Source organism: Rhinopithecus bieti, unplaced genomic scaffold, assembly GCF_001698545.2.
Source record: "Rhinopithecus bieti isolate Rb0 unplaced genomic scaffold, ASM169854v2 scaffold_1101, whole genome shotgun sequence".
NCBI classification, from domain to species: Eukaryota; Metazoa; Chordata; class Mammalia; order Primates; family Cercopithecidae; genus Rhinopithecus; species Rhinopithecus bieti.
The window spans coordinates 1,809,228-1,824,510 of record NW_016803441.1 but is presented as its reverse complement, the minus strand read 5'-3'; the positions used below and the strand labels follow the sequence as shown (position 1 = coordinate 1,824,510).

At 33.2% G+C, this 15,283-nt stretch overlaps 1 protein-coding gene across 2 annotated transcripts in view; it reads right to left on the bottom strand.

Annotated features, from left to right (window-relative positions):
- Positions 1–371: 371 nt before the first annotated feature.
- Positions 372–15,283, bottom strand: part of HGF (hepatocyte growth factor) — a 73,360-nt gene continuing 58,448 nt past the window's right edge. The window contains exons 12-18 of one of the 2 annotated variants that reach the window (XM_017884046.1): positions 10,072–10,110; positions 8,748–8,844; positions 5,843–5,917; positions 4,832–4,972; positions 4,205–4,311; positions 3,969–4,114; positions 372–998 (exon numbers count right to left, since the gene is read on the bottom strand). In XM_017884046.1, the coding sequence (XP_017739535.1) occupies positions 822–998; positions 3,969–4,114; positions 4,205–4,311; positions 4,832–4,972; positions 5,843–5,917; positions 8,748–8,844; positions 10,072–10,110 (782 nt within the window). In that variant the 3' untranslated portion in view covers positions 372–821. The remainder of the gene's footprint in view (positions 999–3,968; positions 4,115–4,204; positions 4,312–4,831; positions 4,973–5,842; positions 5,918–8,747; positions 8,845–10,071; positions 10,111–15,283) is intronic. The other variant, XM_017884035.1, reaches the window with a different exon arrangement.

Sequence of the window (15,283 nt, the reverse complement as noted above, 5' to 3'; positions counted from 1 at the left end):
ATATTGAATACATGTAAACACCTAGATTAGGTGTTATTTAACTGGGGTGATGGCCACACCTGAAATGTCAACCAAAGAAGATCATCTGCAGATTATATATGGAGAATTAGCTAGTCATTTTGATTTTGCATCATTTTTAAATATTTCTACTGGTCTTTAGAGATTTCTATTTTTTTGAGGTAAAACTATAGGTATATACTTCTAAAATATTTAGGGGTTACATTAGGTACATCATAATTTAAACTGTAGTGCATGCACATGTGTACCTAGGCATGTGTACATGGGTATGTGGTTTTGTAAAAAGTGTGTTCGTGTACCAGTATTGCAGGATACATGGTGAAGAGAAATGAATGAACTATAACATATAGCATATGAAATGTAATATAATTTAATATAGGGCTACAATTTAAGGACACAAGGTATAAATTGTTTTGGTGAGGTTAAAATAACATTTCATTTATGGTTTACTCATTATTAAGAAACCAATCTCAGAAAGCAGCTTAGAGAGATTAATTGATTTTTTTCCCACGAAATCTTTATCCAGCAATTATACCTGTGTGTTTTTTTAATCCATTCAAGTATCTTCAGGAGATATGTTACTACACTTGCATGTACCTTAATTCACTTCAACACTGACAAAATAACACTGACAAACAAAACAACAGAAAACACCCATAAACATTAATGAGAATTTTAGCAAACATGACTCTCCAGTAGTTGTCTTAGGATTGTTGTAAGTGACACTTTTAATTCCACATTCTCTGAAATCTTCATGTAAAAGACAGTTGTACTGGTGGGTGCTTCAGACACACTTACTTCAGCTATGACTGTGGTACCTTATATGTTAAAATAATTTTGTGTATCCATTTTGCATAATATGCTACTCGGACAAAAATACCAGGACGATTTGGAATGGCACATCCACGGCCGGGAACAATGACACCAAGAACCATTCTCATTTTATGTTGCTCACAAACAAGTGGGCCACCATAATCCCCCTAGAAGTAAGACATACAAAAACAAAGTATTATTAGGAATTTAAACAACAGTTCATTAACATTATCGCATATAGATTTGCATCTCAGAGATAGATACAGAAAAAGAGAATAACTGCAACTGAAATGTGAAGATATAAAAATTAGTGTACTAGGCCATTTGTTGACTTTCTACTGAATTAGCCAAGACTGAGATAATACAAAGTTTAAAGTGTTCTATTATGTGTAGTATTCTCCTAAAATGACTTGCCTTTTCCAAAATAGTCAATCATCCTTTTAAGTGTGCTCTGCCTTTGTTGGATGCAGACTAACATATAACCATTGGTACCTATTTAATAAGGTAGATTTTATATTTATTTCAATCTTCTTATGTTCCATATAGAAAATTTGGAACATGTGGAAAAATACAAGTGAAAAAGAAAATAACTTGTAATCATATAATCTTAATAATTAAACTGCATTATATTTTATCTTATTTTGAAACCTTTTTTTATTTGCCTCACCCAATCCTGCCCCAGATGATTTTAACAAGTTAAATAAAAAACTTGTAGTCAATAAAATACTTCTGTTAATTGAAATTGCTTTTCCAAGCAAGGAATATTCCTCCACTTACTGCTGGTATTAGTAGTTAATATAGTTATATTTATATTTTATACCCTCCTTTCTGTAGGATGTCCTGTGATTTCATGGCATTTCTTATATGGTAAGCCTGTTGCATCGTCAGATAGAGATAGATAAAAGATTAACAGCTTTACTTGTGTTATATATATATACATTCATATATTCATCTATGGTTTTATTTATTCATATAAATATAATTATATAAAAATATATAATAAGTCAATAAAAATAAACAATGCACTTATTGTTATATATAACCAGTACAACTGTGCTGCACCACTTTCATGAACCATGTAGCCTCCTAAGAATGCAATGGCTGGCTTTTGGTATCCTTATATGCAGAAGAGTGTTTGGAACTACCTTAATTTTCCCCCAACAGCGACGGGGGAAACCACCGTAAAATTAACTTCTGTGATTCAAATGGGAAAGAAGAGAGACATTGGCATTCTATGATGGGGAAAACCAAGTTGGGGTAAAGCAGAATATTAAACAGTAAAGAAAAATTGTTTATTCCAAGAGACTTTGCATAAACTATGCCAGTTGAGGAAAGAAAACTGATTTTTATTTATTTATTTATTTATTTCTGAGGCAGAGTCTCTCTCTGTCACCCAGGCTGGAGTACAGTGGTGCAATCCCAGATCGCTGCAAGCTCCCCTTCCTGGGTTCACGCCATTCTCCTGCCTCAGCCTCCCAAGTAGGTGGGACTACAGGTACCCGCCACCACGCCTGGCTAATTTTTTGTATTTTTTTCTTTTTTTTTAGTAGAGATGGGGTTTCACTGTGTTAGCCAGGATGGTCTCGTCTCCTGACCTCGTGATCCGTCTGCCTCAACCTCCCAAAGTGCTGGGATTACAGATGTGAGCCACCGTGCCTGGCCAAGAAAACTGATTTTTAAACAAATGCACTAGTGATTACTGACACAAACTCCTCAAAGTAATTTACTCTGGAAACTTTCACTAAATATGATGTTATTGCTATTATACAAACATTTGGGAGGTATCTCCTTCAAATTTATTTCAGTGGTTAAATTGCCTTGATTTAAATGTCAGTGACATATATATTTTTAAAAACATTCTGGAGGATAAATTCCTTTTTTAGAAGTGGCAGAATCTATTTGAGGTCAAGTCTTATCAATAAGGTTAAAAACAACACATATAGTAGACAGAGATGAATAAATCAAGCTGAAGAAGGGAAATGAAGAATATATAGTTGATAATCCAGATTAGAGGCTATTCTTCAAAAGCAGTTGTCGAATTGGTTTTGGTAGTGACAATAATTAGATGATCTGTAAGGTTGGGTCTACTTAGACGCTTCTGTGTTTCCGGGATGCTTATTGCTTTTTCTTTTCAAAGTATAGTCATTTCTTTCTCCTAGTAAAATTTCCCCTGTTACAATGAACAACGGTTTCATTGTTCATGATTTACTAGAAAGGCAACGAATTTGAAACTGGTTATACACATGTAATCTGTTTCTAACCATATCATTTTAAGCAGTTCTAAAACTAATTGAGTAAACAGTAAACATTTTCTCTTCTTTTCAGAAATAAAATCTCAGAGCAAGGTGTATAGCACTTGCATTTCAATACATATTTATGTTCCATACTTACAGCATGCATTTTCCTATATATCAAAGGACATTTCACTATCATTGAACTCATTTCATCCTTTGCCACACACAGCATTCCACAATCCCACAGCCCTGAAGCTTGGAGAACATGTCTCTCACATTTAAAAGCTAATTAAACTAACAGCTTAACAGCTTGTCTATGTAAAATAGGGATAGGAACACTGCCAAGCCGAAATAACACTTGCCTAACAAATGAAATGTCCAAGCTCATAAAGTCACAAACTTTGACCTTTGGGCTTTTTAAAACAGAATGTTTAAACACATACACAGAGCGAGAGAGCAAAAGAGAGACCAGCTTACCCAAAAAGAGATTTTAAAGTTTAAAGCCAGGCATCTCTAAATGATACAACTAGTGGAGTTCATTTCGAGATAATTTGGGAAGATGAGATACATTTAGAAAAACATTAGAAAAATGCAAACTATTGATTTAACTGATTTGGACACTTCTCATTTGAATAGCTCTCCCTTGGAATTCCGGCTCTACACACTTAATTGTTTTTTGAGTGACAAATGTCATCATAGTTTGCTGCTAATAAAACATTGATTATCTCACTGTTTAGTTAAATAAATGCAGAATATTACAGAGTTAATTTTCCCAGTTCCTCTCTCCTAGAACAGGTTGGTATACAACATTTTGATTTGAGAAAATAAACAACAACAACAAAAAAAACCATGAAACACTAAGCTATTAATCACATCCTTCTTATGAAAGAACTTCCTTTTTACCTCACATGGTCCTGATCCAATCTTCTCAGCCCCAGCACATATTTCAGACTCATTCAGAGTCACCTTCCCTCGGTGGTGCTGGCTGCATTTCTCATTTCCCATTATATAGAGATGTGCCACTCGTAATAGACCATCATAGTTGATCACTAGATTGATGCAAATAAACATGATAAGGTGAGAAAAGTAAGAAGCAAAAATAAAATAAATATAGCCTCATCTTTTGAAAACTAGCTTACATCCAGTGTAGCCCCAGCCATAAACACTGCAACTGGTCTTTTCAGGAATTGTGCATCCATAATTAGGTAAATCAATTGTACTAACAAAATCATCCAGGACAGCAGGCCTGAAAACACAAAATAAAATGGTAAATACTCTTAACTGGATTCAACACAAAATTAACATATTACATGTAGTGTTCATGTTTAATATGGCATTTACAGAGAAGTCCTGTTTCTTAAAAAAAAAAAAAAAGGAATGTCCAAATGTATTGATGAAATTTGGAATAGGTAGTAAAGAAATGAGTCATGTATTTGCCAATATTTAAGAATAAATGGTCAATGCTATTTTTTAAAAGAATTATTTTACATTAGAAAGTTATCAAATAACTGCTAAGTTTCCATTTTAAAACAGACTGATCAGACTGTTGGCCCAATGTTAGTTATTCATTTTTTACAGTTTTGCAAATACTTCTCTCTATATACACACAGAGAGACCCATAGGCACACATATATACATATATATAGCATGTGACATATGTTTATAATGCATCTACGTGAGAGAGAAACAACTGCCACACAGCTGAAGAAAATGCTCCAACAATTCTAGTCCAGGTGAAAAATACAAAATCTTCTAAAGTAACTAACCTAGCAAGCTTCATTAAAACCAGATCTGATCCTTCAGGGCCATATACCAGCTGGGAAACATTGAGAACCTGTTTGCGTTTCTCATCTCCTCTTCCATGGACATCATGAATTCCAAGCCAAGCTTCATAATCTTTCAAGTCTCTGTTTTGAAGGAAAAAGCTTTAAATGTAAAACATAGTAATTCCAAATTCTGTAGTATTATTCCTATCTATTGTTATTTTAGACTATTAAGGCACATAACCTAAATTTAAAATTTGATTCATAGTATAATAAAGATCAACACATTTGTTATAGGTGATTCTGAATACTACAAACATACATAAGCAGAAAGAGGCTTTTAAGTTGCTGAGATTCTAAATGATTATTTTAGAAACTTGCTTATGCTTGCTAGAGTAAGTCACTTGTGAAAAATGCTCAGGTAAAGCACTTTACATGAATTACAATTTTTTTCTGCAAATTTTGTTTTGTTTATATCAGCTGTGTATATATTTGGTTTGGTAACAGGTGTTGAAGTTTTCTACAAACAAAATCAAAGTGACCTTGCTGAGAAGTAGGAAGGAAGTTTACGAATGCTACCTCCTTATCTTTTCCTTAGGCCAATTTTCATTGAAAATTATGCCCAGGATGATCCTGAGGCTGACTCTACAGGAGAAAGAAGCAGTGAGGATTGGAAAAAGCCTATTGATAATTTAGAAAAAAAAAAAGAATTATATCTAGAAATATAGGGTACAAGTAGAAAGTTGGGATATAAAATATTTACTATAATTCTAGCAAAAATTTTCCCCAACTGAGAGTAATGCTAATTGTGAAAAGAGGTGAACTGAAGTAGTGTCTTGTAAATATCAGTGAAGTCAAAGTAAGTTTTGTAAGGCAAATTCTAAAAATAAAATAATTTGTTCACCCCACTGGTGAATCTCTGTAAAATGAATACATATTATAACCTTAAGAGCAAAGTGGAAGACATATAAATTTTAAAGACTCAAAATAATACTAGTTTTAAAAATACTTTACCGAGAAGGGAAACACTGTCGTGCAGTAAGAACCCAACTTTCCTTTATCAATGATCCTCCGCAGATATGTTTATTTCTGTGAAAAAGAGGAAAGAGAAACAAGTAACATCTGTGCAGAAAGAGTGACTGCCAATTAATGCAAAGCTTGTGGCTCCATTTGTTAAAAATAAATGCACTGCAGAAGAAAATATATAAATTAACCCAATTGGGATAAAATGAGAAGTTCTTTTATCTGAAGGGTGATACTTGGTGATTGTAGCATTAGAACTTTTTTTTCATAAAGTGACTACAAATTTATGAAATCAATTTTACTTTTGTGTAGTCTAAAGAACTCAGTTATTACACATCAATAGCCATCCCGAACATACACATTCGTGTGTATGTGCATCTATCCTTATGAGGAAAGTATGTGCCTACAAACATAGAATAATTATAATTTTTTAAAACTGTGAACCTATTTTAAATTCAGTGTTTCCTTATTAAAAATGCAAAGTTGAGTTCTATTTGAAGCCTGAAAACCATCCAGTGGTAGCAATTTTATTTGTGCACTATTTCCTTCTTCTACTACCATTATGTAGTTTTGATATATTAACTTAAAATGTAACTGAATCTGAATAAATTACTTTCTCCAGTATAAGATCAGGAATATATTTCATCTCTAAAGTAAAACAATTTTGCGAGGCAAATCATTTAGGAAATTGTAAGATATTTGTAGAGTATGATGAGTACTAGTACATTTATTTGATGATATCCAAAATCTGTAAATCCATTCTTTTTTGGCAGAGACATGGAAAAAGTACAACTTTTCACAATTTACATTTCCAAAGAGTACAGATGTTCAGTGCTTCAGAGGGTAATACTAGAAGATTCCCAGACTGAGACCACAGTTATTTATGGCCTTTACCACACAGGAGGATAAGAATATATATTGACTTTTAATTTCTATCCTTCTCAGTATGAGTTTTGGAAGAATAACTAAGCAGCTGTAGTTGCTAAGAACTTGGATTTATAAAGGAAAAAAACTAAAAATTTACAGTACTCTAATCTGATGGGAAAATAGCTTCACCTGCTTCTCCAAAAATGGAGATGACCAAAGGAGTATCCTTGTGAATTCTCTTACTAGAAAAAATAATTTAGAAGTATTAATATATGTCTTCTTTTATCCTTATTATAAGGATTATAATTATAACCCTTATTATAAGGGTTATAAGAAAAGCAAAGAATCACCAATTAACTCAAATGTGGATTATTGAAAATTTCTCCTTCTTTCCTTCCTTCCTTTTTTTTTTTTTTTTTTTTTTTTTTTTTGACAGAGTCTCACTCAGTAGCTGGGATTACAGGTATGTGCCACCGCCACCATGCCCGGCTAATTTTTGTATTTTTAGTATAGATGGAGTTTTACCATGTTGTCCAGGCTTGTCTTGAACTCCTGACCTCAAGTGATACACCTGCCTCAGCCTCCCAAACTCCTGGGATTACAGGTGTGAGCCACCACACTTGGCCTCTTGAAATATTTTCTATAATTAAGAAAATTAAACACTCCGACAGAATTCTAAAGTCTTTACTAAATCCTCATACTGCACACTCAGCTTTAATATTCTGGTTAGTTTCACAATTCTGTTTTAGTACTACATGCTTAGGACAGCTATATGACAATTATTGGCATAAATATTTGTAAAATCTGATGAGCCATTCCTTGAGAAAAGGGTATACTAAAAAAGAACTTCAGGCCATCTCCTACAACATTATGGTCATCTAAAGTCACATATATCAAATGATATAAACTCTTGCTTTCTAATAATTGGTTTATTCATAAAAGGACTTACGTTTCAAGTTGTCTCTATTCTAATGTCACTGTGATTTAATAATAGTAACACACATACTTTCTTTTTCTCTATTCTAGGAGGCTAGGGGTGAGAGAACAGGAGGTATTCTAAAAGAGAGGGTATTTAGGTTGAAATTTGAAGAAGGAGAAATAATTTTCAGGCATAAAACATGGAGGAAGAAAGCCACAATATGCTGTGGGAACAATAGAATAAAGGCTTGGAGGAAGAAACGTGAGGTATCTAGAAAACAAGAGACAAAGTGTTCAAATTCAGATGCACCTTGGGGTGTGTTGCATGGCGAGGTTCTGATAGAGATAGGCAAAACATAAATATTTTAGCATTCTGATTAACATATGGAATAATATATGTAGTATATGAAAGTTGTAAGATCAGATTTTAAGTTAACTTATATTTTCAATCGTTAATTCTTATGACGTAATTATTAAGCTTAATTTCCTCTAACAATATGATTTGCAAAGTGATTTTATGTAGAACATATCATTGATTCTTAAGAGCATTGAGAAATAGATATGTCAAGAATTTTGTATCCCCACTGATTATAGTAATACCATGACTATTTAACTATTGGCCTTTTTGTAATGATAAAACGCTCTAGAATTTAAAATTGCCATTTTCTTTTGATTGACAAGGAAAAGTCAGAAATTAAAACAAAATAAATGTTTTGACATGATGATGCCTAAACATATTAGAAAATAAACCCATAATATTCTAGATTGGAAATTTAATAACAAGTATAATAACTACTATGGTAATAATAGGGCTTCAATAGGTCCTCCGTATTTTGCTTAATCAGAACCAAAGTGTCCCTTGGAATCAGGGACAATGCCAACACATATGGGACCTTTGTGAAGATTTAAAAAGGCACTACCTCTGGAGGCACAGATTGCAGTCCGGAGCTTACAGTTGGGTAAGCAGAATGTGATCAGGCTCCTCTTTTACTGCCTCACCCAGGTGCCCTGTAGAGGCTACAACCTTCATGACCACATGTGTCCATATTTTGGGGAATATGACTCTTGCACATATTCTGGATATGCATGATTTGCATCTATTAATAATTACCTGTATCTCAAACTAACCATCCATCCTACATTTGTTCGTGTTGGAATCCCATTTACAACTCGCAACTGTTTCGTTTTGGCGCAAGATATTACAGGATCTAAAAGAGGACCAAACAACATTTTAAAATAGGAATTTGAAATAATCAGTGCCTCTTAGTTTTCTTAAATGCAATGATAATTAGACAAATGTAACTATTCTTATTGTGTCCAAAGAACAGTTTGGAGAAAGAGTAGTTTTATATGACCACAGCATTATATTAAGCCCTTAACACTTGCCATCCTCATCTAAGAAGTTGAGTAACTCAGAAAAACAAATCAACTCAAAGCAGACAGGATTGCCGTGATAGTGACAGTGGCTTTGCTCGCAATCCACTAACACGGAGCTCCTCAGATCTAATCCCTCACCACCTTCAACATAAAATAAACCAAAGTTATTTACAATGATTATTTCTAAAGGTCAGTAGAAATCAATAGCTTCAGTGAAAAAAACAAAACCAAGCTTTACTTGGATATTACTTCTGAGTTTGTACAGTTAGATTGTAGATTTATTCGATATGTCTTACCAACATTTGATTTATTGAAATCATATCCAAAGGATATAATTATTATATTCAAATCCTTATGTCCAAAGACATAATACAAAATTCATTGGAGTAGATGTTTTCCTGACCCTTCTCTGTGCTCCTCGCCTTATCCTCTCTACTTCTGCCCATGGTCTAGAATAGATTTCCATTTGCTTCCTGAGCCTGGGGCACAGCAGGTGGTATTTTAAATCAAAAACACTTGGGTAACTTCCTTCAACTCAAGAGATATGTGAAAATAAAATACAAGTGGCCGCCAACAGATTCTTAAACTGAGGATTAACTGAATATCTCAGACTGTGTCATCTCATGCCCACTGGACTGTAGGGCCTGCAGAGATGTTTACAAATAGAGTAGAAGAGAGGCACTGAATAACTTTCCAACTTTCGGGTTTCATTCTTCCTGACTTCAGCATCCTAATTTTATTAAAGCATGGTATATATAAAGGTGGTCCATTATATACATTGTGCCCCAAATTAGAAATAAATATAAACACTCTTTTCAAAATCACATATACCATCTTATAGATTTTTTGCAAGAGAATTGAATTTTCATATTCAGTATGCAGTTGCCTTTGAAACTCCTTTACACCTATGCATAGAAAATATATTTTAAAAGTAAAATAAATAGATTAACTTTTATAATGAAAGCTAATATAGATAATTTTCTTTGAAAGAAATAATGACATTTCTGACACTCAGAGAGAGACTCAGAATATACTTCACATTGTGAAAGATTACTTACGGTCTAAATTGACTATTGTAGGTGTGGTATCACCTTCACCTGTAAAAATAAATGTATAGATAAATACATAATTCATACATGCATATATCTGTTATATAAAACCAAATATATATTAAAATCTAAGTATCAATGAATTCAATAATTTACTAAAATTCTTTTTTGTTTTTTTTTTTTGTTTGTTTGTTTGTTTTGAGACAGAGTTTCATTCTCTCACCCAGGCTGGAGTCCAGTGGCGCTATCTCAGCTCACTGCAACCTTCCCCTCTCGGGTTCAAGCGATTCTCCTGACTCAGTCTCCCAAGTAGCTGGGACCACAGGTATACACCACCACACCCAGCTACTTTTTGTATTTTGAGTAGAGATGGGATTTCACCATATTGGCCAGGCTGGTCTCAAACCCCTGACCTCAAATGATCCACCTGCCTCAGCCTCCCAAAGTGCTAGGATTGTAGGCATGAGCCACCACATCTGGCCAATTTACTAAAATTCTTGACATTTTATTAAGAGATGAAATCTAAACTCTTTTGAGTAATTATGCATCACTTTTACTGGATAATATTGTAAATATATGCCCTCTGGTACTAGGTGATATGAGCAGAGCCCTATTTTGTGACTGTGGAGGCTCTCAGGTGTGTGTTTTAATGATCACTGGCCATTTGAATTACATTGCCGTCATCAAGGAGCTGCCTCGATCCACCAGGATGTCCAACATCCTACACAATGAACATTCCATTGAATAGCACTCATGTTCATTATTGTCTACTTGGACTCTTCATATTGATAGGCCATTTTGCTTCTGTAATTTGAATCATTTATTTTTTTTCTGAAAACTTTTAGTTTTATATGGTTAAGGATAATTGCAACTACACAAACTTCATAAATCTCTGCAACGATTCTAGAAGATAGAAATCAATGTCACTAGTGGAAAAAGAGGAGTAACAGTATATAATTATGCTTTGTTAATTGAATATTTCAAGGGTTGTTTTTTCCAGATGCTAGTAAAAAATATGGAAAAAACAGAACACTGAAAACTACAACTTAATTCTAATTAAAACCTGTAGCTTACTACTTTTTCATCTCTACTGGGGCTTAATTGCCACAAATAAGAGAAAGGCTTGGAAGATGTGAGGATTTTGAAATACTTATGCTGTAATGAATGAGACACAAGACATTTCCTGGAGCTTAATGTCTGACTATTCAGAATTGATGGCATAGAGTTCAGTTAGGCAGTGTTTAGACCCAGAGGTTGTTAATCCCTGGAAATGCCCTGAGCTCAAATAAGCCAGCAACAAACCAATAATGCATATGGATTCCTTTGTAATAGACACCAATGTGATTGTTATTTATGATGATAGTTGTGAGAATTAATATATACTTATTTATGCTCAGTTTCCAGATCTAGATATTTTAAATGAATAGGTTAATGGTGAACATACAAAATTCATCATTTCTCTTTCCTTGTAGCTTATCCTAGAGGAGGGTTTGTCAGTCAGCTGAGGACAGTGTTTTAGTTCATAAGTATGAGTTAAGATTGAGGCCGACTATGGTAACAAAAACATCAAGGATATTGGTTTTCCACATAAGTCAAATACTTGAAAATGTTAAATAAGTAGATATTTATTTCTTATTTTGTGATGAGAAAGACTGTTCTATCTTTACTTGTATATTAAACCTCTTATTCGTAAGCATTAAGCTAATAGGTCAACAAAGTGCTTAGTTAACTATTGTATCTTACAATATATTTAGTTTTAAAATTTTGTAGATATGGCCTTGCGCGGTGGCTCATGCCTGTGATCCCAACACTTTGGGAGGCCGAGGTGGATGGATCACAAGGTCAGGAGTTCAAGACCAGTTTGGCCAACATAGTGAAACCCTGAATCTACTAAAAATACAAAAAATCAGCCAGGTGTGGTGGCAGGCACCTGTAATCCCAGCTCCTTGGGAGGCTGAGGCAGGAGAATCGCTTAAATCTAGGAGGTGGAGGTTGCAGTGAGCCGAGATCGTGCCACTGCATTCCAGCCTGGGTGACAGTGTAAGACTCTGTCTCAAAAAAAAAAAAAAAAAAAAAAAATGTAGATACTATAAATTTGGGGTTTTAATAATTAATAGTAATGTATATGTTTTCCTTTCTCTAATCCAATATTTCTCACACTTTAGCATAAACTGAAATATCTTTTAAAATTAAATTTCTAGGGATTCTGGGTTGGTAGCTGGACTCTTAATTTTAGCAAGCATCCTAGGTTTTTCTGTTGCATACCTGGAGTAAAACTTGAAAAACTACTTTCTAGGCCTTTTCCATTTCACTACCAAATACTATTCTCACTTTACTTTCATCACTATCTATACTACACTATCTATACCACACTAGTTTCAGACTCATGTCTAAAAAATATATGTGATACAATACTTATTTTTTATTGATTCAACTTAAATTTGAAGACAGAAAACACGTCAATGACAAAAGTTTTACCTATGGAAGAGTAGGGGTGTGTGTGTGTGTGTGTGTGTGTGTGTGTGTGTGTGTGTGTGTTTGTATGGCCTCAGAACCAAACATGGACTTTTTCTAAAAACATAAAGAAAACTTTCTCCCACTCTTCTTAAAGTGGATTTAACTCAATTTCAAAAGTTTACAAACATCATGTATTTCTCCATGAAGAAATCTATGTTCACATTCTCATTTTATATATTGTCAATATATACATATTACATGATTATATTGCTTTGTAATTGTTTACATAAATGTCTCCTTTCTATATTATGAACTATTTGAAATTAAGAAGCAATGTTTGTATTTTTATAAATGTAGTCTGTTCAATATGGCTTTGCACACAACAGCAGCTCAATTAACAATAATGAATGAATAAATAAAAACAGAGATGGAAGTTAAGGCTTTGACTGTTTACTATGCAACAGACACTGTTAACAATAGCCCCATATAATAGGCACTTTTATTATAAAATATTGTAAATACAAATATGAGTCCTAAGTGGGTTTAGTAACTTGCCCAAGATACTTAAAAGTGATGGGTCTGGCATTCTTAGGAAATGTGGACTGAAGTTGTTAACCACTACGCTCTTGGTAGTTAATTAAGATTTTTCTAAAATAGTATACCAACTACGTCTGTGTATACTCATCATATAGGCATCTCTTCATTTTATGTTTGCATATTTGATAAACTTAAAACATGTAAAATAGTATTTTGTAAGCATGTTAGAAAAAAGAATAAAACCTTTACATATTTTGTAAGAGAATTTTACAGTGTGAAAATGATTTATACAGTCTCTGCAGTTATATAAATAATAAGAACTCAAATCTCCTAAAGATAAATATTATTACCCTTTCACCAGGGAGAAAATGTAAATAAATCCTGGCTATAAATATTAGTTAGAAAATGACAGTGTAAAATCTTTATTGAAATTAATGTGTGGTATACATTGAAATAAAATGACTCATCTGCAATAGCATTTAATCAAATATTAGTAACCCCCTCAAATCTTTCAACAGCACATTACTTTTAGTTTAAAAATATTAGTTGAAAAAATTTTTTGAAAACTTGTAAATTATTAGAGTCCTGGCTCCCTTGGTTTGTGATTATAAACCAAATCACAGTGCCTTGAGATTCTACAGGACATTTCACTGTTAACCATGCATGTGTGCTAGATGGAGCTGCTGTGATCTTTAAAAAATCTGGAAATCTGTAGAGGAAGCAAAATAACCTGTTTTAGAAGGCAGATAATTGCCTTTTTCCTTCTTCCTACACCATTGTCTATTTTATGAGCCTCCATTAGTCTTAAACATAGAGACTGAACAAAAAACATAGTGCTATAAAACTAGTACTTAGAAAAATAATAATCTTTTAATAATTTTAAATATTTTGTATGGCATTCTCTGAAAAGGTAGGTGTGTTTCTTTTAGTATTAACATTGGGGCTGTGTCAACCTTAATATGGGAAAAGTGAAGAACATTAGGAAAACAAATTAATTTGAAAGGCTATGATCATGGCTGATAATATGAAAATAAACTTATTAGAAATGCCATTTATTTGCAAGCATATATTTAGTTATTTATTCTTATAGAGAATTTCCCAACCTATTAAAAATAGATGGAGCAGCTCCAAGTCTTAATTATAGGTAGACTTGATTAACATCATATTTTAAAAGTTTGCCATTAACGCTAGAATTTCATAAAACACGACTGTTATTTCCATTTAAGGTGAAATTTACCGCTTTAATTTGACAGAAATTCTAGAAAAACATAGACTTGTGTTTGTATTTCATTTTTTAAAAGCGACATATTATTTCTTCAATTTAATCTCTCTTTTTAGAGTAGACAATTTTGCTGCTGTTCTCAAGGTACTTGCTACTACTGGCTGGTCTCACAAGAAAAACATTCTTAAAATTCTTATCGAACTATAAAAGTATTTCCTTTCTAAAGAGAAGGTGGTTTAACATTGTGGTAAAGGTTGTTTGTTGTAAACATAGAGTTACAGATACATAGTATAGTAAAATGGTCTCTTTCTACTGGCACAGCTTTATAAAAAGGCTTTTTCACTCAATAACATATTTAAGACATACTTCCATCTCAATACATATTACTCTATATCACTGGTTACCAGTGGAAATGATTTTGCCCTCCAGGGAACATTGGCAATGTCTAGAGATAGTTTTGATTGTCACGACTTGGGGCAGGTGTCATGCTACTGGCATCTAGTGGATAGAGTCCAGGAATACTACTAAAGATGCTACAATGCACAGAACAGCATCTAGCCCAAAATGTCAGTGTGCAGAGGCTCAAAAATCCTGACTATGTCAACATTATTACTGCTTTTGATACATTTTATCAAACTGACTTCCAAGCAGGATTTTGAATTCACACTCTAAGTAGCACAGAATTGAGACAGCCTGATTACCCAGGTCCTCACTAATACTGGATATTTACAATCATTTTATTTGCTAACCTGACAGGTAGAAGTGACTTCTCATGTCTTAATTATTTTTTCCTATTAATACATTTTAATGTCTTTTCATTTATTTATTAGCTATATTCTTGAAGACTTATTTTCTACTTTTTTTCTCCTGAGTTCTCACATCCTTTTCTTATTGATATCTAGGGACTTTTTAACATGAATTATACCAGGCATGTATTTTATATGAACTATGTCAAACAGGTATTACATGTTTTTTATATAACTTTTTTTTTTTTTTTTTTTTTTT